The 25,797-nt window shown below is 46.4% G+C and overlaps 1 protein-coding gene and 1 pseudogene across 4 annotated transcripts in view; one reads left to right on the top strand and one right to left on the bottom strand.

Moving 5' to 3' along the window:
• Positions 1-4,182, top strand: part of LOC144735646 (transmembrane protein 255B-like) — a 38,085-nt gene extending 33,903 nt beyond the window's left edge. Inside the window, exons 8-9 of the mRNA XM_078618097.1 lie at positions 1,321-1,449; positions 3,699-4,182. Coding sequence (XP_078474223.1) covers positions 1,321-1,449; positions 3,699-3,908 — 339 coding nt within the window. The 3' untranslated portion in view covers positions 3,909-4,182. The remainder of the gene's footprint in view (positions 1-1,320; positions 1,450-3,698) is intronic.
• Positions 4,183-11,210: 7,028 nt separating this feature from the next.
• LOC144735605 (ribonuclease H1 pseudogene) lies at positions 11,211-20,996 on the bottom strand (annotated as a pseudogene). 3 transcript variants are annotated; one of them, XR_013588663.1, is made up of 4 exons: positions 20,800-20,996; positions 16,655-19,767; positions 14,722-14,828; positions 14,119-14,358 (listed from the first exon to the last, which is right to left on the bottom strand). The product of XR_013588663.1 is annotated as a ribonuclease H1 pseudogene, transcript variant X3 (transcript). The 3 variants fall into 3 exon arrangements; XR_013588661.1 differs by lacking the exon at positions 16,655-19,767 and having other exon boundaries at positions 11,211-14,358; positions 20,800-20,956; XR_013588662.1 differs by lacking the exon at positions 20,800-20,996 and having other exon boundaries at positions 16,655-20,778.
• Positions 20,997-25,797: the final 4,801 nt, after the last annotated feature.

The following is a 25,797-nucleotide window of genomic DNA, read 5'->3' as shown; positions in this document are numbered from 1 at the left end:
TTATATAAAATAAGAAAATATAATATATTATAATTATATATACATTAAATATATTATATATACATATACTATATTATAATTTCTATAATATATAATGTATATAGAAAATATATCATCCTTTTAGGGCAGTGTTCTTGACGAATGTGAGTTTTTGTTGCCAACGCAGCGTTTTGCAATTAATTTTGTTCAAACAATGAGGGATTTATAGCAGGGGGCTTGGGGAGATTGTGTTGGGCTTGGACTGGCTGCGTTATGTCCCAGTGCCATGAACACCGGGAAGCGTGGATCATCACGGTGGCAAGATGTTAACTACCTCGCCTGGTATGCAGGAGGTCGTGGGTTCTATCTCGACCATGACGCCTGCTGCTGTGTATTTGGAGTTTGCGTGTCTCTCTCTCTCTCTCATCATCACGGTGGCTAGGAGATGTTAACTACCTCGCCCGGTATGCAGGAGGTCGTGGGTTCCATCTCGGCCATGACGCCTGCTGCTGTATATTTGGAGTTTGCGTGTCTCTCTCTCATCATCATCATGGTGGCTAGGAGATGTTAACTACCTCGCCCGGTATGCAGGAGGTCGTGGGTTCCATCTCGGCCATGACGCCTGCTGTATATTTGGAGTTTGCGTGTCTCTATCTCTCATCATCATCATCACGGTGGCTTGGAGATGTTAACGACCAGCAGATATTAAAGACGTCGAGACGACATTTGCAAGAGGAGGTCAATTGTGTGCCGGCTTCAGGACCCACATTGACCAAATTCTAAACTTACACCGCAAATTACTCGATTTGGATTATCGCCCCCTACCGACGGACAAATAGCGCGGGTCTCTCTTGCAAATGAGACTCTCCTGGTCTCTTGAGTTGTGTCACTTGGTGAGATGAAATAAGCGCAACCTAAACGTGACTTTAAGCGGACCACGTGGCTCCGAAGGAGGAGGTGGTGGTGGACGAGGTGGTGGTGGAGGTGGTGGAGAAAGTGGAGGAGCATTTGCCGTGCGCCGTCCTGCTTACTTTTTGGGGCAGGGGTCAAGCTCTCGAAGTTATTTGCGCTTGGCAGTGGTGAAGGATGAAGCAACGATACAGCACCGCCACCACCACCGCCGCCACCACCGCCACCACCACCGCCACCACCACCGCCACCGCCACCACCATACCATGGGGCGATGATTTGCTACGCCGACAAAGGCCTCCCGCTAGCCCTGCCGGTCATGGGGGCTGTTTGTCCGAACTCTGCCACCTTGGTTTGCGAAGGGGATGTTGCTGCTGTAGAAGCTGTTGCTAATGCTGCTGCTGTTGTTGCCGCTGCTGTGCGCGTTATCAGGCACAGACGCTGCCGCGGGTCGAGTACGTTCCAAGCTCGCTCGCCCAAATCTCCTACAGCCCGAGCATGCAGTCGCTCTCCTACAGCCCGTGCTATCCCGGCCTGGCACCGTATCCATACGCGGCACAGGTGAGAAGAATAAAATAATGATGATGATGATGATTTCAACTCGGACCGCGCCACTGCGCAGCGTTCTCTCGCTGAGAGAGAGAGAGAGAACGAGCCACACAGACACGCGAGGGACCATCCAGTTGGCACCCAGGCAGCAAGGCAGCACCCCCCAAAGCTCTGCGATCCTCTATATACACAAACTCTTCCCCATTCCGAGACGTCTGCAAGTTGCAGGGTGGGTGGTGTCCCGTTCACCGCTGAATCTCGGAACATGCTAGCGGCTCGGGGTTCATTTAACTTAGAGAGGCATAGCGCCGTTGTTTTTAAATGTACTCGCCGCAGAGAAAATGAAAATATATATATTTCTACCTACGTGACTTTACCGAAAAAACCAAAGAGTATGAATCCTTGCAGTCACGAAAACTTCAAATCTAGAATCACCGCAGGGAACTGTAGCGACACGACCGCATTCTGTGCCACACGGCCTCCCGCATGGCCATGTGGGAGCCCCGGGTACGTCTTCCGACTTCCGACGTGAAGACGGACCGATGAAAATGTTTTATTTTAGTTTTGATCCCGTTCCAATGACGTACGTGTACGTCACTGGAATGGGAAAGGGTTAAGGTGTTATGAGCGAGTTAATGAGGGTGTTTATATGTTTGGGAAGAAAATGGAGCACCAGGAGATGCGAGGGGGTAACGCTCTATCCCGTACGTACGGAACCGTGCGAAGTCCACATTTGCTGTACTGCCTTCTCCTGACAAGCCACAGTATCGCATCTCAACGCCCTCCGGAAGGGAGTTTCACAACACTTTCGCGATGCACCAACCCTCGCTGCCTTCTTCACGGTGCTTGGCCTACAGGCCTCCGTGCATAGCAACCACCGCCCGGCAAAGAAACACAACAACAACAACTATACACCTCATAATTTACTCTCGTATAAATGTCATCATCGTCGCCATCATCGTAGTATGTAAACAAATTCGGACTGTAACGCAGATCACAAGTACATTCTCCACCTCTCTCTCATAAGTGGAGAACGCTGATAAAGTGCCGCAGTTTTGCGCATTCATCCACGCTGGGACGACTGCGACAGTGGTGGTGGTGGTGATGGAGCATCATACGGCTCCGTGTATGCGTCAAAACCCACGTAACCTTTGCCGCAAAATAAGCCCGGGTGCGTCCTAACCCCATAATCACATTGAAAGTTAAACCTCCGGTGGGTATTAATAGGTTGGCTTTGGGAGCGCGGCTGTGTGTGTGTGTGGGAGGGGGAGGATTGTCCAACTTGTGGAACTTGCCCCCGTAGCCAAATGTCTCCGCTAATGAGAGGGGGGGGGACTGCCTCTACAAGTGCGGATCGCCTTTCTCTAAACCGTTCGCGTATTCGGCGTCCGCGTTCGGTGTCCCGCGTCTCTCGAGAGAAACGGCCGCCAAAGTCATATCGCGACCACAGATGAGCTCACGGGGCTATGTATGGGGGGGGGGGAAGAGGCGTTCCTCTTTAAATGCCTCTCGCTCTGAAACGCACGGCTTTGCTCGTCGGGCTGGGTCGGTTTTCACGGTCGCGCGAGCTGCGTGTATGTCCCGTCGAGCTTCTTTCGCACCGTTCGTAGCCGACCGTGCAAATCGGCCAGGCCGCTTCTGAAAAAGGAGCCTCATGGCTCAGGAGGGCCTATACCTGGTAATATATTAAAAAAAATTTGTTTACGAACGAAAAAAAATCAACGCAGCAAAGCAAAATGCCACAGCCCGAGCGAACACATTGTCCTGCGGAGGGAGCTGGTAGGAACGTTGGATTGCTCGATCAATGGCTAGGGTCAACGGCGGCGTGGTGTATTCCGCAAATATTGTCGACTGTGAGGGCGGGCACAAGCCGGCGTGAGTAGGTTAAACGTTGAGTTTTATAAGGACACCACGGGGTGACCAGCCCCTCCCCACCCAGCCCCCACCCCTCCCACCCCCCCCACCCAGCCCCACCCTCCCCACCCAGCCCCTCCCCACCCTCCCCTCCCCACCCAGCCCCTCCCCACCCTCCCCACCCAGCCCCTCCCCACCCTCCCCTCTCCACCCAGCCCCACCCCTCCCATTTTTGGATGCACGACGGACGGACGGACACAATAATCCCCTGTGGGCTGGTGGCACCAGGTGGTTCCTACCAGTATAAACATTTTTTTTACTTGAGTGCCCAACGTTGGGACCCCGACAAACCCACCGTTCTGTGTATTCCCCGCGCCCCTTCGCCCGCTGCGTCTCAACCCCGTCAGTGCCGAGACACGGCGCTGGACTACTACGCCGCCGGGGGAACCAGCGGAGCGGCGCTGGCGATCGGCGGCCTCCCGCGGGGGGACGCGGGCGGGCAGCTCTACCCGGGCGCCAGCGCGCTCTACCCTCCGCCGCGACCCAGTGCGCCGCCTCTGCACGCGTCCCACGCGCGCGCCCCTTCGTTCGAGAAACCCGTGCCCTACGCACCGTAGCGGCGGCTCTCGCGAGGACGAAGCGCGCACCCGGATCGTTTGAACGCCTACTCGCTCGCACCCGCCCGCCCGCGTATTTGTACCCGAATTTCCGCCGTCTGTCGTGGAGACTGTTTTTCGGCCACTCGGCGTTTTGGCGCCGGCGCTCAACAGCTGTGGGTTTTAATGAACGATAAATGTAGAAATGGACGAGCGCTGTTGTCTGTTTTGCACGCACGTGCGTTGAGTGTAACGAGGGCAACGATGACTCCGATAAAGACTGAACCATTACAAACGAAACTTCGGCGTGAAATCGTGTTGCTATTGGTCGATTTTTGAAGCGGGCACGTTGATGTAAGCGTTCGTGCCTACACTATTCACTACTACACTATACACTACAACACGATTATACACTACTACACTATACACTACATTAAACACAGACTCTAGCTCTACATTACTATACACTACACTATACACTAGTACATGATACACTACTACACTATACTACTACACTATACACGACTACTACTATACACCACTATACACTACTACACTATACAGCCAGAGGTGGGACAAAGTCATTGTTATGCAAGTCACAAGTAAGTCTCAAGTCTTTGCTCTCGAGTCCCGAGTCAAGTCGAGTCAAAGATGAGGCAAGTCCCAAGTCGAGTCAGAAGTCAAAGCCTGCAAGTCTCAAGTCGAGTCCAAAGTCGTACCATTTTAGTTTCGAGTCATTTCAAGTCCTCTTACCACAGAAATAAAATTTATACAAATCATGTATGTCTGTAAGATTTGTATTTATTTAAACCTCTTTTTATACAATGACATTAATCAAACACAGTAAAAAACAGAAAATTTAATTTTCACAAAAAATGCTCTTATTTCAACAGCATATTGCACTAGAACAATGCACAGCAGCTTCAGTCCTGTATTGCATTGACCTCATATTGAAAAACAGTTTAACTTTCAAATAGACATGGGTTCTTTTAGCCTAAACTTTTTTAAACATGTCATCAATAAAATCCTCACTCCTCAAAATTATCACTTCTGAAAAACTGGACCAACCTGATAATATAATTGGAATGCCTCCATAGAGACTGGTGTGTATGAGAGAGAGAGAGCTGTGTGGACAGGTGATGAGCAGAGAGTGAGTGTGTGTGCGCATGCGTGCTGTGGACAGGTGGAGGGAGGCCCCTACACTGCATTGCATTTGCAAAAGATCAAATTGGCCAAAAGTCTGTCAGTCATTTGTGCACGATGGGGACGCAGAATGATGCCACCATGGCTGAAAACTCGCTCCACTGGAGCACTAGAAGCAGGCACTGCCAAGACTCGGATGGCTACTTGAAAGAGTGAAGGAAGAGTCTTACTGTTCAGTGCCCAGAACAAAAGGGCATTCTGTCCTTCTGCCATGTCAATGTAGTGACTTAGCTGTACTGCTGGTGGGGTCCCAACATCCCTTTTCTGCCTCTTATGGTATGCAGCAAACAGCCCTTCTCCTTCCATGTCCTCTAGTTCTTCTTCAGCAGGCACCAGCACAGGCACAGGTTGCTCCGTCTCTGCAGCATCTTTCAGGATCAATTAAAAAAAAACGTGTCACAACAGCAGAAACAAAAGAGCTCTTATTACCATTACTGATGTTGATGATACTGTGCAAGACTGAAAATTGTTATTATTGTTAAAGTCAGATTAATATCACATTAGATCCTAGATCAGATTAAGATCAAATTATTTTACGTTGCATTTAAGTTGCATTGCAAGTCAATAAGATGTACCTTTAACTCGTTGTGCCACCTCTGCCTTGATGTCACGGTTGACCAGCATATGGGGCTCAATCCACAGCAGACAAAAGGCTGGATCCAAGGCAGCTGCTTTCAGGTAGACTGTGTCTGAAAAGGGGGCAGTGATCCCTTCTTGAGACTGGGCCATTTTCACATTAATGAAGATCCCAAGAAATCTTTTTTCCAGGGATGCCTGCAGACCTCTGACCAGGCCGCTCAGGAAACGAACTTGAGGCTTCAGCTTCTCAAGATGGTGATTGAGGGACAAGACGGATGGAACAACTGCACTGATTGTAATGACTTTCTCCCGCTGTGTCAAATCAGTTGCTTCTCCAAACGGTTTCAAGATGTCCACCAACTCCTTCAGCAGATTCCACTCTCGTAGTGTGAATGACAGTTCTTTATGCCCGGCCTTCTCAAGAACTGCGCAGAGCTTTTGCTGATCACAATGAAGGACTGCTTTCACCTGCCGCAGTGTACAATTCCACCTCGTGCTCACTGCAGCAGGGATGCCTCTGTGCTCCCCAAATTCACCATCGAATATGTCTTTAAACGTTGTGCTTGTGTGGAGCAGGGAGCTAAGTTTTGATAACTTGGAGAGAGAAGGACATGCCGCTTTTGTTTCTTTCAAACCGTCTCCCACCACCAGCTGCAATGTGTGTGCAAAACACTGCAGGCGCTGTTTCTTTGCCATAGCAGCATCGACGGTTTGCTGGTCTTCTAGGGTTGTCATGCCATAGCTCAGGATCATCAAGATTATCTCCAGCATCATCATCTTCCTCCTGTTCGCTGGGGAAGCAGACCGTAAATGCCTTGCGCATGTTAGCAGCATTGTCACTAATGATATAGTCCAATTTAGCTTTGATGTTGTATTCATCACATATTGCCTCAAATTGGTCACAGATGCGCTCCGCTGTGTGAGAGCCTTTGAAGCGGTTGCAGGCCAAGAGATTTGTCTTTAGCTGTACCCTCTCTGCATCTCTCTCCATCCAGTGCACAGTGACACCAAGGAATCCCCTCATCTTTCGATCAGACCAAATGTCCACAGTGACTGAAACATGGTCAGTGTTGCTCAATTGAGTTTTTAACTTTGAACGTCTCTCCTCAGCAAGGCTCTGTTTTTGTGGTCAGCGTTCGGCGACAGACTGGGGTATACTTGCTGTCCAGCACAGCCAGAAAGTGACGAAAGCTCTTATTTTCCACAATAGATAGAGGAAAATTGCAATCAATAATCAAGTCAGACAGTATCGCATTGGAGATGGCCTTCTGCTGTGGGTAGCTCATGCTGTAACGCCCTACACGAGTGTCCAGGAATTGTGAGATTGAAGGCTGTTGTGGTTCATCTACGATGCTGTTGTTCATCTGGTATTCTTCATACCTGTAACAGAAAAGAATATGAAACAGATGTCAGAAAATCCCTTATAGCCACACATGTTGTATTTGAAACTACTCTTTACTCATATCAATGTTGTTGTGTTAATATTCATTGTCTATTGTACACTACGGTATACGATAATACATTTCAGTTTCAGTGTAGGCAATATTAAGAATATTTTCACTGCTTCAAAAGTCATAAGAAAGCCCTTTCCCTCAAGAAACTGAAGTCATATGCTTTATAGCAGTGGTTTTCAAAGTGGGGACGGGGACCCCTGGGTGCCGCGAGGGGGTGCTAGGGGGGCCATGGCAAGTTGGCATGAAAAGTATAGCAAAACAAAATAATTGAATAAATTAAATAAGCAAAATAAACCAAATTAAACCAAAAATAAGCTAAACAATATCCCCATTAGTTAAGAACTGCACTATAATAATCTATTGCATCTCTGAACATTACTACTATAATCGTTATTATTTTATTATCTACTGTATATATCCCAGTGGTGCGCTGCCTCACAGACCTAGACTACGGTAGCACGCTATGTCCATGCGCTGCCTGCTGTTTGGGCATGATATGAAAAGGGAAGGCTAATGGTGGATCTTCTGTGACTGTGTCATCATTTTCCTCTTTACAGTGTATATGTCTTACTATGTTTCCTGTTGTACTTGGATGGGTTTAGGGATGCACCAACTCCATCGAGTTGTGAAAGGAGGTGCACAGAAAAAAGAGTGTGGCACGGCCCATGTCAGGGGGGCCTTGGCTGGAATCTACTGGTATATGGGGGGCCTTGTCATGGTAAAGTTTGGGAACCCCTGCTTTATAGTTCACTCTCTCCTGCACACCAGATTCCATGGTGCCTTGCTGCATCACACAGCAATTGCAGGTCTACTGCTGCCTCATTCATTGTTTAATTGTGATAGTTTATGTCTTCAGCGACAGTTCAGCTTAGTTGTGATTAACCAAAATTACATAAACGACCTCAATGAGGCAGCACACCAGCCACTCTGAAACTGAACGATTGAACGAGTAAAACTGGAAGGCCTGTTTTTGTCTCATGTGTGTTGGAGAGACTGAGATATACATTTGTGTTTATCCGTCTAGCAGCAAGGTAGAAATGATACTTTAAAACGGACGTTGACATGATGTTGAAGAGGTTTTCCATCTGAGTGTGCTACACTCATGTACCTCATATAATCGGGGTTCAAAAATCCCTATTTTTGTAAGCATTAACCAGCAAGGGAGACGTGCGTTTACTGTCTCGTTGATACAGTAAATATGCAGCAGCTAGTAAGTTACGGTACATCCGAAAAGGTGCTTAGCATTCGTTCAAAACTTACCTTTCTTTGTGCAACTTCAGGTGTCGAACAAAGTTAGACGTTGTGGCAGCACCGTCTGTAATCTTCGACCCGCATGTTTTGCAAATTGCAACTCGTTTTTTGTCGACTACATCGTAATTTTTATAGCCAAACGAAACTATCTTCGGTATCATTTTGCCAACTGGCGCGTTGTTGCTTGTTGCGCTTCATTGGTTGTCTTGCAATGTGCCTGCTTAGATGCTGTCCAATCAAAACAACGTGGGACTACAGTGATTGGATGTCGTGCAGGCAGCGCGCGTGCTCTCTGCATGCATACAGGTGGTGCACATTCTTTTCACAGATGCAGATACACTGAGAGCGGCGCGGCCGTGTGAACATTTTTTCCCCCCAGTTTTCATGGGAAGTAGCAAGTCTTCTCGAGTCAAAAGGCGCAAGTCCAAGTGAAGTCACGAGTCATTGATGTTAAAGTCCAAGTCGAGTTGCAAGTCTTTGTACATTTTGTCGAGTCGAGTCTGAAGTCATCAAATTCATGACTCGAGTCTGACTCGAGTCCAAGTCACATGACTCGAGTCCACACCTCTGCTATACACTACTACACTATACACCACAATACACGATACACTATACAATACACTATACACTAGTACATTATACACTACTACACTATACACTAGTACATTATACACTACTACACTATACACTACTACACTTTACACGACTACACTACTATACACTACTACACTATACACTACTACACCATACAATACAATATACACTATACACTACACTATAGACTACTATACACAGATTCTAGCTCTTCCTGGGTAATTCCCAGGCGAGCCGAGCGACATCGTCCCACTGCCACCAGCAGCAGCAGCGTGGTCCTGGGCCGGCCCCGGGGTCTTCGCCCAGTGGGATGTTGCTGCTGCTGCTGCCCGGTAGAGTCCCAGGGGGGGTCTACGGGGGGAGGGGGGCATCCTTACCAGGTGCCCGAGCCACCTCACCTGGCAACTGGCCACAGTTGTATTGACCATTCTTCATTTTTGTTGCATTTCACGAGGGACTCAACCCAAGTCCGCCACCTGCTGTACAAGGTGGGAACTTCGTGGACAGGACGGCGTATCTTCTTGGTTCTTTCGGTAAAGTCACGTAGAAGGGAAATAATAAAATAATACAAATCAAACATAATAAAATAATTCTCACGACTTTTTCGGCCACAACGCAAGCAGCCGTCCTCGGGTGAAGAACAGGTCTGTCGGAAAGACAGCGTCTGAATGATTCACGAAAGCTTTAAATCGAAAAAGGACGGCGCAGTTAAAACTTGAAACGTGCGGGTTTTTCGGAGCGGACGCAAAACAATGATGCAACTTGTGTTTTTGGGTTCGGACACATGGTATAAACGTTCTGGCCCACATGCGTGTCATTGACCCTCCACCACCCGACAATATCGTCTCGTTTACAAAGCTATCATTCGCTCGTGCCGACGTAATCGCACGTGCCGACCGTCGTCACGTGGCATACAATCCGTGGATCTAATTTTTTAAATCCTTTATATTAAGTTCGCTTGCTTGCTTAGGACCGTGCAAATCTTTCGGTCGTTTTTTAACCCACTTCCCGTGATCCAATCGAGCTGACATTTTCCACACAGACTCGTTGTGCGTGACAATTAATGTTCGTGAAAATTTGTTTCCAAAATGTTACACTTTTTAGGACAAAATATTATATTTAATTACCAATTGCTTAATGCTGCCATGCAATCATCTGACCCAGAGTTGGCAGCCATCTCAAGCCAGAGGACGAGAGGACTCTAGCCGCCACGCATATAAAGGATTTATAGTGAAAAACTTTGTTTTTACGGGTTATACTTGTTACCAATAATCTCCTTACCGTTGGGCTCACACTTTCGGCGATAGAAATCAGCATCGGCATGAGACGACATTTCGCTCAAACTGCTCTTGAGTTTCATCGGGTCCGTCAACTCGAGAAGCTCACCGTTCCCGAAGTCGGGTGGTGGAGGGTTAACGACAATAAAGTTGGCGTAAAGCCACGTGGCCTCACCCAAAAAAACCGAGTGTGGATCAGTAGAGCGCAGTCCCCACTTCCATCTTGCTCCTGCCCTCCCCTGCGTTTTGTTCGTTGTCCTTCCCCCGTACACACTCCACGATTATAACGGTTGGCTACGTACGGTGCGAAAGAAGTTCTACAATACATACCTGTGCGGTGCTGCGGTGTTTTCCGCGGCGGGGAAACAGCAGTGACCTACGCTCCGCTGTAGGTGTCATACCGTGATACCGGGAACTCGCCATCAAAATCCATTTGAACAGCAGCAGCAGCAAGTCGCCTTTGTCCGGCTTAATGATTGGAGAGCAAATTTACATTTGAGGTGGTGGAGCCGGAGAATTTTGTAACGGGAGTTGCGAAGTGATGCGGCGAAATACAAGTGGGCCTGTCTCATCAGCGCATTATCACCAACGGAAATGACGCAAGTGACTTTCTCAAAACCAAACAATGTTATTTTCTCTCCACGTAAACATTTAATGTGGTTTCGTTCCTTCGCCTATGGCTCTTCGGACTAGAATTACGTAAGATTTACCTCACTCTGGGCTGGTTTCAACATCACGAACGACTGCTCCTATCTCTGTGTGATGTATGCACGTTGAGTTTCTTTCGCACCGAACGTAGTCAACCTTGCTAATTGGAGGTGCTGGTGTATGCTGACCCTTCTTTTGCACCGTACGTAGCCAACCGTGATGATCAGAGGTGCTAGCTGCATTAGAAGTGTGGTTAATCACCGTCACGCTTGGCAACACGTTTGCAGTGATATTATCAACTCACAAAAAATATAGCAAAACGTGCATAAAGAAACTTTATTACTCAAAAACACACAATACACTTTGAAAAGAAACACTGTCGCCAATTTTGTGCAATTAGTAATTAATTGCCTTATTCAGGGTAAAACAAGTTAATTTTCATTACTTTTCCTTCAACTGGCTGAACAGTTAAGGCTTACAAGCAAACACTGGTGTTGCATCTCTGCATATCACATTGCTACAAAGCGGAAAATAACATGCAAACTAAAAATGACACGTGTAAATACTTTTTTATACCAATAATAAAAAAAAAACCTATATATTTGATTAACTAACTGGCCTGGAAGACATTCGCAGGCTTGCACACACATGTATCTCGTCTGCCGCTTACATGTTAATGAATGGCTGGACACCGACCCGCCCCAACTCGACATGTGTTAAAGAGCTTCACGGCTCTTCAGATTCCTCCTGCAGTCGAAAGAAAGATTCCGATTCTGAAATGAGAGCTGTGTCGCAGTAAGCTCGGGTGGGCTCTAGAGGTCCAAAATTGCCTTGCAACATCATTCAGCCAACATTGCCCCTACGTTCAGTGTGGCTGCAGGCAGCTACTTGCGACTAAAACCGTTCTTAATAGAGCGAGTACGTATTCTTGGTTCTTTCGGTAAAGTCACGTAGAAGGGAAATAATAAAAATAAAACGATAAAATTATCATGATTTATTTTTATTATTTCCCTTCTACATGACTTTACCGAAAGAACCAATGATATGAATCCCTGCAGTCACGAAAGCTTTAAATCGAAATTTAGAGCGAGTACGATTAAGGAAAATGCCTAATTAACTACTTGGATGGGTGTCCACCACCAGGGCTTGCCAGGTGATGTAAATAAATGTGAGGCTGCGAGTTGGCCAGGAGACACCAGTTTTGCGTCACCCCCCCTCGAATGCATGGTGGGTTTTCTCCGGGTTCTTCAGCTCTCCCCTACCTACACACCACTCATTTGAGCAATTAGCCAAACATGTTAAATGTAGCAGGAGCACCAACTTTTTTGTTGCTAAAAAAAAAAGGGTGGTATAATGTATGGCAGTCTCAATTTGGTCACCAATGAGACAGAAAACAATGCACACGTTGTACTTTACTGAAATGAAATGTGGCTTCGCGTAAACCGTGTGGGTCAGATGACCAAGATGTAATGAACCGATCTATACAAGCACAGAGGAGAAACTTCCTTCGCGTTGAGCTAAGATAAACTATTGAATTGCAGTCGTTATGGAGGATCGTCCACGTTTAAACTGTTTCAAGGTGACGAGCACATTTTTTTATTTCATGTTATTCCCTTCACTTTAACGGTAAACGAGGTGTGAGTGTGGTTAAACAGAAACATTTAAAAAAATATATAAATGCCACACCTTGCAGTTGTGTAGTGCAAATAATATATACCACAACACGATGTGAGATTACACAAGACTTAATAATTCAGTATATATGCTAAAAGGTGCCTCTCAAGTGAAGAGCACACAACGGGAACGGCAGCACGCTCTGCACGTCGAGATGACAAATTCCCTGTGTGCCTTCTGTGTGCTCGTTCTGTGTGTTGTGTGCTCGTTGTGTGTGTTCCGTATGTGTTGTGTGTGCGTTGTGTGCTCGTTGTGTACGTTCTGCACACGAGACCTGTGATGGTCACCAGCTCAAAACAGCTCAAACGTGTGGCATTTTTTTAATTCAGCCAGCAGAAGAACAGCTAGGCAACTGTATACCAGTTTCATCCATATTTGGACTCATAAGCACAGTATAGCCGTCACTGCACACTGCTGCCATTTGTGCATGCATTGAGTAACGTATGTTAATGAGCCCTCTCTTTCTAGACTATGGGGTCAGATTTGGCACAACCGAAGGTCGAATGACAAAACGACTCTTTTTCTCTAGCCGAAGAAGAGAAGTCAATCGACAGCAAGCAGAACCAAATCTTCATCCGTGGCCGACTTGTGCGATTTCCTTTTGGCTCCACGAAAACAAAAATCACTTCCTTGTTGACCCACACTTGGCCAGTTTATCCGCGGCCTCGTTCCCCTTGTGACCGCTGTGCCCCGGAACGTACATCCACGAGACTTCAATCCCCTCGTTCAGCTTGTCAAGCCTCTCGAAATCTTCCTTGTTCACCACCGGGCCCCCCTTGCTCAGCACCCAGCCCTTCTTCTTCCAGTTCTTCACCCACTTGGTGATGCCGTTGATGGTGAACTTGCTGTCCGTGTACAGCACGAGCTTCTCCAGCTTCATGCTGTGGGCCTGCTCCAATGCGCGACAGGCGGCGACGATCTCCGCCCTCTGATTGGTCTGCCTTCCGTGCAACTTCTCGCTTAGGTTCAGCGGGCTGTCGTCACCCCAGTAGACTCCGATCCCGGCGCAGGCCCCGTGTTTTCCGTTCATCGTGCAGCAGCCATCAGTGTACACGACGGGCAAGTCCCCCAAGAATTCCTGAGGCTTCAACTCGGTGGTGGCGACGACGGTGGTGGTGGTGGCAGGAGGCTGGGTCGGGATTGCTTTCATCCGTTTCGCCGGCTCCTCGTCCTCATCGGAGCTGAGTTCTGCACGCCGCTTGCCACCGCTCTTGGCAGCTGCAGTAGAGGCGGCGGCAGCGCGGCTGGTCGAAGCCTTGTTCGGCCCACTTCCCTTGGCTCCACCGCTGCTCCCACCCGGCTTCTTCGAGCCGCACTCCTGCGGGGACTTGCGGCCGCCGTCAGAGGACTGCTCCTCGGAGTCTTTTCCGGACGGCGGCGGTTTCTTTACGTCAGGCCCCACGAAGTTCCAGGCCTCTTCCTCGGTCGGGAACTTCTTGAAGGCAGGGCCGCGGAATTCGGTGACCTGTGCGAGGCATTCCTCCCACGTGAGGTACACCCCTGGCTGCCTGCCCCTTCGGACTGCGTAGAAAGCCGGGCCCTTCTTCCCCATGGCTCACACTTGCCTTCCACACGCGCTGGCACTGCCGCTGCGGTCCCGAATGTCACTTCCGATGCCGTTTACGTAATCTTATTGCCTCTTATTGCCGTTGCGGCTTAATTATCAGACGTCGTACACTCTTTGTAAGTCCCAACGATAACGGATTATTTGCTATAGCGTTGCGAGTGATTGTCCAGTCCTTATTCTTGTTATGGTTTGCTTGTTGGACCGGGAGTCACCTCTTGTTAAATCTGTAAAAAGAGCAGATGCACGGTAGATGTTTATTATCATTACTACGAATGACGAATGGAAAAGAAAACTAAGCCACCGATAACTTACTTGTGAAGATTGCCCCGTGACGAGGACTATAATGCAATTAGGTTTCGTTATTATCGATTTTTGCACTTTTTCCTCCCAAATGTTATCCCAACTGTATTTTTAGGAAACAAAAGTCTCCATAACACACAGTTAAGCAACCTACACGACCCACACAGCATGGGCAGGCCTTCATTCAGCAGCGGATTGACAAAACGGGCTGCAGAATGACCAAGCGCGCAGGTCGCCACGAAGTCCCAGAACAGAACCATGATGTCGGAATCATGCAAGGCGCATACCTTTGGGGAAGGGTCCAATGTCAACTTCACGAAAGGTGTGGAATCGAGCAGAAGCGATGAGCCAGATGTGGTGGCACGAATGGCACGGGCAATGATGACCTCTTTACCTTGAAAATAGATACACACCCATAAGGAGACATGTGAATATACAGGCGGCGGTCCCTGCTTTTACGACACAATGGGCTCCTGGAAACCCTGTCGTATATTGGATTGTTATAAATCGGACCCTATTTTCCCACAGATGCAATCTTACAATTGGGGGTTGCGTTCTTGAAAGCGGGCTAGAAATCTAATTTTTCACACAAAAGGCTAGACATTGGATTTAGTCATATATATAAAAAGTATGAACCATTCTCAATGCTATAACGTGAGAAAAAGTCCCCTAATTGCTATAAATTCATATGACAAAGGTCTTCAGTGTACATAATCAGAATCTTTATTTAGACTTGAGGAGGAATCCGATGAGCTATGCAGCTCTTTTTCACAGATGTCCGGCAGGGGCAAGTCAGAAAGTTACAATAAACAATTCGAAAGCCGATATGAGTGCAAAGTACAGAAAAGGTAATCAAGTCACTAAAATAAAATTACAAAATGCGTAACTACATACATTTCTGACAATTTTGCAACACTAAATGCAAGCTTGGGCAAGGCAGTAAAGCAGCAATATAGTCCCAGATCACGCCAAGACAACACACAATCTCTCGATAAAATTGCACATTCATATTTAACGATCGATACATGGGTAAGGATCAAAGTTACAAATCACATTCAGAAATGTGGTTGTACGTAGTACTAATCTTATGCTTAAGATATTTTTTGAAGGAAGATTTACGATATTCAAGGAGGAAACAAGGTTGCACCAAAATATTGGTGCTGTCATGGCTCGGGCTTTGTCACCTATTCCAAATTCAAACTTGTTTAAATATAAGAACAGATTTGGACACACCTTGTGGAACACCCTGTTATTTTAATATTTGTGGACGAAATGTTATCACCACATACCTTGTGAAAACGGTCTAAGAGGCAGCTCTTAAACCATTTTATTACACTGCATCCAGATGTATTTGTTATTTTGCTATTTGGTGGTCTACAGCAATACATCAGAGTAAAATTGTGGTTACCTGGAGAAGAAATTATAAGCGCGATACATTCAAAGGTGCCCGGGTCAGATACAGTAGTGAGTTGTATGCAAGGTAGGTCAGTTTCACGTATACTGCCACACCTCCTCCTCTTATATCCTTCAAGTCCTATTTGGCTCGGATTTATATGCGAGGTAAGCCATGTTTCAGACAAACAAAAGATGTCCGGGCAAAGATTATTAATTAAAATTTTGAATTGTTCAAATGTAGCTATAATGGACAATGCCAAAACACCCTCTGTTTTTAATATATATTGAGTTAAAAGTGAGTAATGGAGAAGATGTGGCGGTAATGGAAACATAATTGATTTCAACACCGGACCGAATCAACAACATGCATATTAATAGTTTTACAATATATTTTGGAATAGAGTCCTACCCTAAATGGTGTTTTCTGACATGCTAAGGCACGTGCTTCTCAAACAATATCATAACATTGTAGAATATTGTACACTGGAGGAAAAGAATGAATAGAATATTGGAGGTCCCTCTATTTTAGAAAGTAAAGGGGCACATTGTGTGTGATGGACGAGGTGAGAATGACAGTGAGTTTGATGATTTGAGCAACAATGGGCTAAAAACAGAGACCAGAGGTAGCGAGTGGGAAATCAGCAGCAGCAGTCCGTTCTACCGGTTCCAGACAACCCAGTGGCAGCACAAACACCAGCCAGGGGAGGAGGCCCTCTCTCGAGCAGGAGTCCATCCTTACGGCCATGGCCACAGCGCTATGTCTTCATAGAGTGAACTCCCAGAGTAGTAGCTGAGGCAACAGAGCAGCTGGGGCAGTCAGCTCACCGGAGTTGGTGGTGCTGGCGACGGCGTGCGCGGCACTGGAGACGCACGGCACAGGGAATCAGCTCCGTGCTCTTCACGGGCTGTTCTCCGTGGACGGGGAGGTGGCCCCGCTGGTGGAACTCAGCTCCCTGGCCAAGCAGCACGGAGCGTCGCTCTTCGTCGACGAGTGCCGCGCCGCGAGCGTTGTCGAGGGGCGGTGCCGAGGGGCGGTGCCGAGGGGCGGTGCCGAGGGGCGGTGCCCGGATCCGCGTGCGGCACGCCGCTGCCCACCTCCAGCGGCGCGTGCCGGCCTTCGTGTCCGCAGGGCGCACGCACCGGGTCCTCCTCACCTTGGTTGAGAGTCCGTGGGGGAGTCGCCGATGCTGAATGGTGAGGGTGACTCGGGGCACCGAGGGGGGAGCCCAGAGCTCACATGCACGCATTGGCACTGCCTGCCTCGCAACTCCAGAGCTCTTGGGCCAGTTTTGCGTGGTTTTGTAAGCTTGCCAATCTCGTGATGAAGGGCAGCAGCCCTGCGTGCTTCTTGAAAGGCCACTGGTGTTAGTGGTGGCCATGAGCAGAAACCACGTAGAGAGCAGTGCATTGACCAGCGTGAAGTATGGCTAATCAGCCAGCAGTGGATATATCATGGCTGCTGCTGATGTACGAGTGAGGGCTTGGGGAGGCCTTCATCGAGCAGTGGACAGACACTGGCTGATGATGCTGATGGTGCTTTAGAGGGGGGAGATGAGTGGAGTCTTCATCCAGCAGTGAATAGACCATGGCTGATGATGCTGATGGTGAATTAGTGGGGGGGGGGGAAGGCTACGTGAGGCCTTCATCCAGCAGGAGATTGACAAGAGGGCGTGTTGGAAAAAGATGGGATTTAAAAAAAGACTATAATTAAAAGTTCTGGAGAGCAAAGGAGTAACCCCTTTACCCCGCCAATTGTCTCCGCACTTCACGAGGGCAGGGGGCAACACAGCCCAACAAGGAATCCAAGTGAGCCCGAGACTGAGCCATGCCGACCAGGCCCCACCACAATGAACCTCTTGTAAGCACTTAACGCTCGACAGCTTTAGTTGTCTAATTGACTCCGCAGTCTAATTAAGAGGTAATCAACACCTAAGGACCAGAGGGTTTTAAACAAAATTTACAATACATCTTGATGAAACAAGTGAGGATGAGGTGGGGGGGGTGACTTGACCTTTTGAAAAAAATATAAGATTCACTGTAGGAAGGATAGTAAAGGAAAACCTTCTGGTTCATCAGTCATCATTGGGGTGGGACTCTGCTAGTGGACTCTTCGGAAGTGCAATTCGTAGTGCTACAGGCTTTTTTAAGAACAAGTCCAATGATGTCTGAACATCAGCCTTCTTTTGCTCCCGGTAGATCTCCCTGTAACAAGTATAACCACTCCTGATGATTTCGCTGGCTTTAGAGCTCCTTTCAAAGTTCGGATCATTTTTCTCAAGCAAGGCCATTCCCGTTTCAAAATGTTTGAAGGCTTCACTCAAGACTTTTGTTGACAACGATGGGTGAGGAGTCTCTTGTGTTTGCGTCTCTTCTTCAAGTCTTTGTTGTTCTAGCAGCAGAAGGTCTTCATTGCTGAGCTCTTGTGAATGAGATGCCAGCAGCTCACCAATATCTTCTGGTGCCACTTCTAGCTGCAGTTGACCAGCCATCTCAACAACATTTTCGGTCACCTCTTCCACTGTGTCGGTGAACCCTTGAAAATTAGAGACAAATTCTGGACACAGTTTCCTCCAAACTCCATTGAGGTTAGATTGTTTCATCTCTCTCCACGATGCACCAATGTTTTTTACGGCATCCAAAATATTGAAGCCCTTCCAAAAATCCGTCAGCGTCGGTCCACCTTCCTTATCTGTTGCACTGATGGCCTGAGCAAAGGTTCGCCTGAGGTAGTAAGCCTTAAATGATGACATGACACCCTGGTCCATAGGCTGGAGCAATGCGGTGGTGTTAGGAGTCAAGAAAACGACCTTGATGTTTGGATCAAAGTCTTCAACGGACACAGGATGGCAGGGAGCATTGTCTAAAACCAAAATTGCCTTAAATGCAAGGTTGTTAGTCCGGCAATATTCTTTGACAGCAGGCACAAAATAAACACGAAACCACTCCTCAAAAATTGCACCAGTAACCTGAGCTTTGGGATTTGATTTCCAGATGACTGGAAGAGTATTCTTGGTATAGCCCTTGAGCGCTCTTGGGTTTTCGGCATGATACACCAGCAAAGGTTTCAATTTGAAGTCCCCAGCTGCATTTGATCCAAGCAGAAGTGTAAGCCTGTCCTTTTCAGATTTAAATCCAGGCATTGGATTTTCCTCCTTGGCAATATAAGTTCTGGAAGGCATTTTCTTCCAGAAAAGACCTGTTTCGTCCACATTAAATACTTGCCTGGCACAGTACCTGCCCTCCTCAATAATTTCAGCCAATGTTCTTGAAAAATCATTGATCGTTGCCACATCTGCACTTTTAGCTTCACCTTTAACCCTCATTTCATGAAATTTGAACCTTGATTTAAATCTATTAAACCAACCTTTACTGGCCTGGAAGGTTTCTGATTGGGAGCCCTCACCACGCCTCGCCTTAAGGTGCTCAAACAAACTCCTCGCCTTAGCCTGAATTATTGCAAGACTCACGGGGACATGGTGGCGAGTTTGATCGTCGAGCCACACTATCAAATGCTTTTCCATTTCTGCAATAAGGCCAGCACGTTGGCGAATGTATGCAGCCTGCATAGGCGCCTGGCCCTTCACCTCTTCCAATATTCTGGCCTTATCTTTCAAAATAGTCACCACAGTAGTACGAGGTAGTTCCAACTTTCGAGCGATTTCGGTATTTGATTCGCCATTGTCTGCCAATTTAATTATTTTGTATTTAATTTCCAAAGTCACCGACTTTCTACTACGCTTCACGGTCGAAACATCACTTGCCGATGTGTTTTTCCTTTTATCAGCCATATTTAACTGGGGGTTTAATGGGTAAAAACTACAATTTCACATTCAGGTGGTCAAGCCGGACAAACGCGTCAGGAGCGGCGGAGTGTAATCGCTGTAATGTCTCCTCCGTGTTTGTGGATCGGGCATGACACTGTCGTTGCTGCTCTGCATCTACATCAGCCATACGAAAGAAGAAGCAGAAGAATAGGTAAAAAAATCTACAACTAAAAAGAAAACAATCGAGAATAACGAAAGCTCCATGCAAAGTCACGTCTTAAACCAGACTGTTCAAATGTTTTCGATCATGGTCGGAAGAGGAGTCGTTCATTGATCCATTGGTGCCGTTATATTGATTTTTCTTCAGACCAACTGTTGTGATGTGTTCAGTCATGTCAGAAGATGCGTCGTAAATTGATCTATGGGTGGCATTATCTTTATTTATTCAGACTGACTGTTCAGTCGTGTCGGAAGATACGTCGTAAATTGATCTTTCGAACGGATTTTTTGCGTTTAGTTTGTGGTCCTTCCTCTGCACCTCCGATTTCACGGTTGGCCACGTACGGTGCGAAAGAAATTCAACATGCGTACAGTATAACCAGCGTAAATGTGCATCGTAGTAAATCGGATAGCTCCTGTAGCGTATCACAATCCTATACTGTACTCAATTTATCCTACTCAACGTCAGTTCGATTCGTCAATAACAGTGGCCTTAACAGGTAAAACATATAAAAGGTGACGGTTCGGGCTATGGTCCTTTATGTGCTATGAAGCACATTTATGCGACGTTTCGGGCAATGGCCCTTCTGTGTGCTGTGAAGAGCCTTTGCCACTAAAACTTCGCCTCACAATGTATATATTTTTTTCCAGGGCACTCTTACTAACGAATGTGTTGCAAAACTGAGACGAAATTACTGGCGGCGCAAGGTGAACACTTTAGCACGACGTTTTTAATGTCGCTATAGCAACGCACAAATAAAATAAAATGTTAAAAAGTCTCGCCTAGCAGGCTTCGTCACCTCTAGTTAGGCCGCACCTTCGAAAACATTCAAACACAGAAAAAAGTGAAACATTTGCTTGTTTAAAAAAAAAAATGACCAATAAAAAAAACACGTCTTGCGGTTAATTCGCGTAAAATGTTCACGCTTAGACTTAATTTCGTTGCAGCAGCAGCAACAACAACAAAAATCAAATCGCGACACGAACCTGGAGAGAGGCGAGCGCGAGACTGCAGAGAGAGAGGAAGGGGAGGGGCCTCGTGTAGACCCGAGCAATTGATCGCAGCGGGAGACAAATCAAGGATAAAAGCTTCAAATCAAGATTAAAGATACATCAAAACTTAATTTGGAGCTTTCGTGACTGCAGGAATTATTCTTTGGTTCTTTCTGTAAAGTCACGTATAAAGATAAAATAATGAATTAAATTAAATACTAGCATACGACGTTTCGTAAATTAAATACTAGCATACGACGTTTCGTATGCTAGTTTTTAATTTAATTTATTATTTTATCTTCATACGTGACTTTACCGAAAGAACCAAAGAATAAATCAAAATGTATTTAGTAGCAAACTCTTCTTCCCTTTTTAAAAGACGGTGTTCTGCTCGCTCTCTCTCTCTCAAGGCACGGGCGTGTTTCTTATTCTCAGGTTTTTTCGGTAAAGTCACGTAGGTAAAACATTAAAAGTAATGAAAGTAAAATAAAACAAAACAAAAATAAAAATAAAATTCACGACGTTTCGGAGGCAACACAAGTCTCCGTCATCAGGTGGGACCGTCACAGCCAGATTAGCTGCATCAAGTGAAGCAATGATTCAAAATGTAATCCCTTATAAGCAAGTTGAAGGGGGGGAGGAGAGGGGGGGGGAGTTCATCAGAATGTGGTAGCCAATGAATGGAACGTATCGGGAGGGAGGGGGGGGTGGGAGGGGGAGGGAGCCAACAAAACATTTGGCGACGGCTTGGACGCGGCTGCTGCGCACGCCAACACAATGGGCAGAAAGGGGGGAGGGGAGGTCTGATACACATGATAGAACAAAGGAACGAAAATGCCCATGTTTATACCAATGCAGGCTGAAAAATGAAGAGAGTACTGTTAAAAAATAACTGGGGATGTTAACACTCGGTGAAGTAAATTAAAATAGTGCCTGTCAGATAAGATGGTCCAAAAAGTGTAATTAAGTCTTTTTTGCGTGGTTAATAACATCTTTCCAGTGATTACTGAGTTTGTACCCATCATCACGGTTGAAATTGATGGGTACAAACTCAGTAATCACTGGAAAGATGTTATTAACCACGCAAAAAAGACTTAATTACACTTTTTGGACCATCTTATCTGACAGGCACTATTTTAATTTACTTCACCGAGTGTTAACATCCCCAGTTATTTTTTAACAGTACTCTCTTCATTTTTCAGCCTGCATTGGTATAAACATGGGCATTTTCGTTCCTTTGTTCTATCATGTGTATCAGACCTCCCCTCCCCCCTTTCTGCCCATTGTGTTGGCGTGCGCAGCAGCCGCGTCCAAGCCGTCGCCAAATGTTTTGTTGGCTCCCTCCCCCTCCCACCCCCCTCCCTCCCGATACGTTCCATTCATTGGCTACCACATTCTGATGAACTCCCCCCCCCTCTCCTCCCCCCCTTCAACTTGCTTATAAGGGATTACATTTTGAATCATTGCTTCACTTGATGCAGCTAATCTGGCTGTGACGGTCCCACCTGATGACGGAGACTTGTGTTGCCTCCGAAACGTCGTGAATTTTATTTTTATTTTTGTTTTGTTTTATTTTACTTTCATTACTTTTAATGTTTTACCTACGTGACTTTACCGAAAAAACCTGAGAATATGAATCATTGCAGTCACGAAAGCTTCAAATCTAGAATACGGGCGTGTTTCTGTTGACACGTGTTCAGTTTTTGTTTATTATACAATTAACATTCGTGGCACCAAAGTAATTCTTAGAACGCGGACACAAAATTATCAAATTGTTATTCTTTATTAGACGAACCCACGTTGGTGTTTTTAAAGTGCACGCCTCTAACTCTCATTGCTATCCACCTTGATTATTTTCTGCCTCCGTGTATGTGCTACTAAGAAGGGTCGTTGCACGAAACGTCACTCATTGTAACATTTTATGTTTGTTAATTACAGTACTTTGAAAGAATGCTCAAATGGTTCTTGATTAACGCACACCTGTCAACCCCTTATTAGTGCCCTTGCTTATCACAGACCAATTCAGACCTTAGTGGTCACCACGTGCGCTTAAAAATATCAACGTTCATCCTGCAAAGTCCCATCAAAAGAGAGAAACGCCAAACAAATAAACGCAACAATTAGTTTTTTTTTGCCCGCATTAAAACGACTGTATGAACCTAAAAAAAATACATTTCCCTGTACAAGAATACGGAGCTAAACCGTACGGGTTGACGAATATGTCCACGTGTTGATTTCTGTTCAATCATCCATCGCGTCGCTATTATCCATTGCAATGCCTCGCGCGTGCGCGTGGCAAAACGGATCCCCCCCCCCCACACTGCAGACCACGCCCCCTCGTTGAATGCGCGAAGTCAGCTGAGAGGTTTTTCTCCCTTTAGAATTTTTAGATGATGCCTCATGCATGGCACGGTGCCAGCTGAGAGGTTTTTTTGTTTTCCCTTTGGATGCCTAATGCATGGCACGGTGCCAGCTGAGAGAAAACTTAATTTGGAGCTTTCGTGACTGCAGGAATTACTCTTTGGTTCTTTCGGTAAAGTCACGTATTAAAAGAAAATAATAAATTAAATACTAGCATACGACGTTTCGATTGCAACACAAGCAATCGTCATCAGGTATAAATGAAATAGAAACACAAATCTAGTATACTTAGAAATGTAATGTAATACAACAGAGAGTCGGATAACATAACAGTCAACACCCTACCTGGTTGATTACGTTCTTCCTGAGAATGCTAAATTTGAGAGAGAGATTAAACACAGAACCAGAGACATATAGACAGACATCCGATGGTCTAGTTCAGGGGTCGGCAACCAAAATAACAAGAAGAGCCATTTCTTTCCAATTCGGTACAAAATTCAGTATTTCAAGAGCCGCAATGCATCTGAGTACATACTGTTCATACGTACATATCGTCAAGAAGCAGCCCGTAAAGAGCCGCATGCGGCTCCGGAGCCGTAGGTTGCCGACCCCTGGTCTAGTTTGAATAAAGCTGCGATTAAAGGATTAGATGTCTCAACACCACAGAGCTCTAGTGGCGGTCGATGTTCACCCCACCGCCCTGGCTTGCGGAGTCGCTCCACGGCGTGGCACCAAAGTCTCTCTCTCTCTGCGCATGTGTTCCTATGATCACCGTTTCATTGCTTTCATGGCTTTATTTAGGTGATTCGAAAAGTGTATTGGTTTAGCCATGTTTGTTTGTTGTAGTACAGAGTTAGACTGATGGCCTTAATCTAAGTTGTCTTGTGGTTGTTGTTGGTTGTTTGACTTGCATCCCACTGGGATTTTTGCACACAGCGTTGGTGTACGGTGTTTTTTTCTGCAATATTTTGCTGTCTTTTCTTGGATTTTCTGTTTGCACTTAGTCACATATTCACTTTAAAATGTTTTTTGTTCATGTTTTAGTTTTTTGTTTGTTGCGGTTGCACCCGATTCAAGAGCCGAATGGCTCACAGGGCTATACCTAATAAATGAACTTGAACTTGTTTAAATATCAATGCAACATTCCCTTTGCTTTGCGACATCACGCCGACTTGGCTGGGATGGAGATGGCATCAAGGCGCTCTTCTTCCACCTCCAACCCAGCTTATATATAAGCTCCTAGCTTGGCAGTGTCTCATTCTTCACCTGAAGACGGCTGCTTGCGTTGTAGCCGAAACGTCGTGAGAATTATTTTATTGTGTTTTATTATTTTATTATTTTATTACTTCCCTTCTACGTGACTTTACCGAAAGAACCAAGAAGATGAATCCCTGCAGTCACGAAAGCTTTCAATCGAAATTTAAGGTGCAACCGTTTCTCAGGGGCACAACTCCAGATTGCAAGGGAGAGGCTGTGTAAGATCCGACTTGGGCCCCTCTCTTTTCTCACCAACTCACTTTTACCGAAATAGCTACTGATGGTTTTAACCCCGTATAACAATACTATGTAGGCTAAACCTATACTGTATATATTATTCTAGTTGCACCGTGTATTGGGTTTAGATCAGGGGTGGGAAAGCTTTTTTCTGCCAAGGGCCATTTGGATATTTATAACATCATTCGCGGGCCATACGAAATTATCAACTTTAAAATTAGCCCGTTATATTTGGCCAAACATTACATTAACGCACCCCTAATGCGATGGCTGGAACTGCTTCTCTTTGGCGAGGCGTGTGATGATGTTAGCTGGTATTGATGATGTTGCTGCTACTCGCAACTGCTTTTCCAGGTTCGCTCCGAGATGTATTGAATTTCGAGTCCCGCCTGCGGTTGCCTTGGCAGGGCCACGCCAAATGATTTCGCGGGCCTCATACGGCCCGCGGGCCGGACGTCCCCCACCCCTGGTTTAGATGAAGACAGTGTCGCAGTTTGACAGTATTAATAAAAAAAGAGATGTAAAGTTTGCAATACTCACAATTAAGTTATCGTGTATCTTGCTTCCATGCGTATGTCAGCAGAAAATCCTGGTGTTCAGTAACAAACACTAGCAGTTGGGCTACTATATTTCACGCTTGGTATTTTTCGGAAATATTATTTTTGTTCATTTGTAACAATGGATTTTTTTGTTCCCCAATTGATGGTTAATTCTTGCAATATTGTTTAAAAATAAAAACGTCTTAACATGCTTTGTTAGATTGTTTATCTGTTGATTCGCCAAATTACCCCCCCCCCTCTCTCCTCCAATAGTTGCGTCCCTGTTCGTTCTCAATCTGTGTTTGCCGAGTCTTGGCGCTGAAAGCCCCTGGTGGACATCGCCTTGCACGCTCTTGGCAACACGTGGCTCCAAGGAGTGGTGGCTATGGGGGTCAAGACTCACGAGATGATGAGTGGCAGCCGAGCGAGCGGACGCGCTCGGGAGCACGCCTATCGCGGAGATTGAGCGATCAAAATGCTCTCACGTGCGGGAACGTTGTATGAAGGTTGGTCCGGTTGCAGGACAAATGAGAGATGTCGATGGCTTGAGGAAGCCTTCATCCAGCAGTGGCTAGAGCATGGCTGCTGCTGCTACTGC

The sequence above is a fragment of the Lampetra planeri genome, chromosome 56 (assembly GCF_965212315.1).
Source record: "Lampetra planeri chromosome 56, kcLamPlan1.2.h2, whole genome shotgun sequence".
NCBI classification, from domain to species: Eukaryota; Metazoa; Chordata; class Hyperoartia; order Petromyzontiformes; family Petromyzontidae; genus Lampetra; species Lampetra planeri.
The sequence above is the reverse complement of the archived record's forward strand: the minus strand, read 5'-3'. Positions and strand labels throughout refer to the sequence as shown.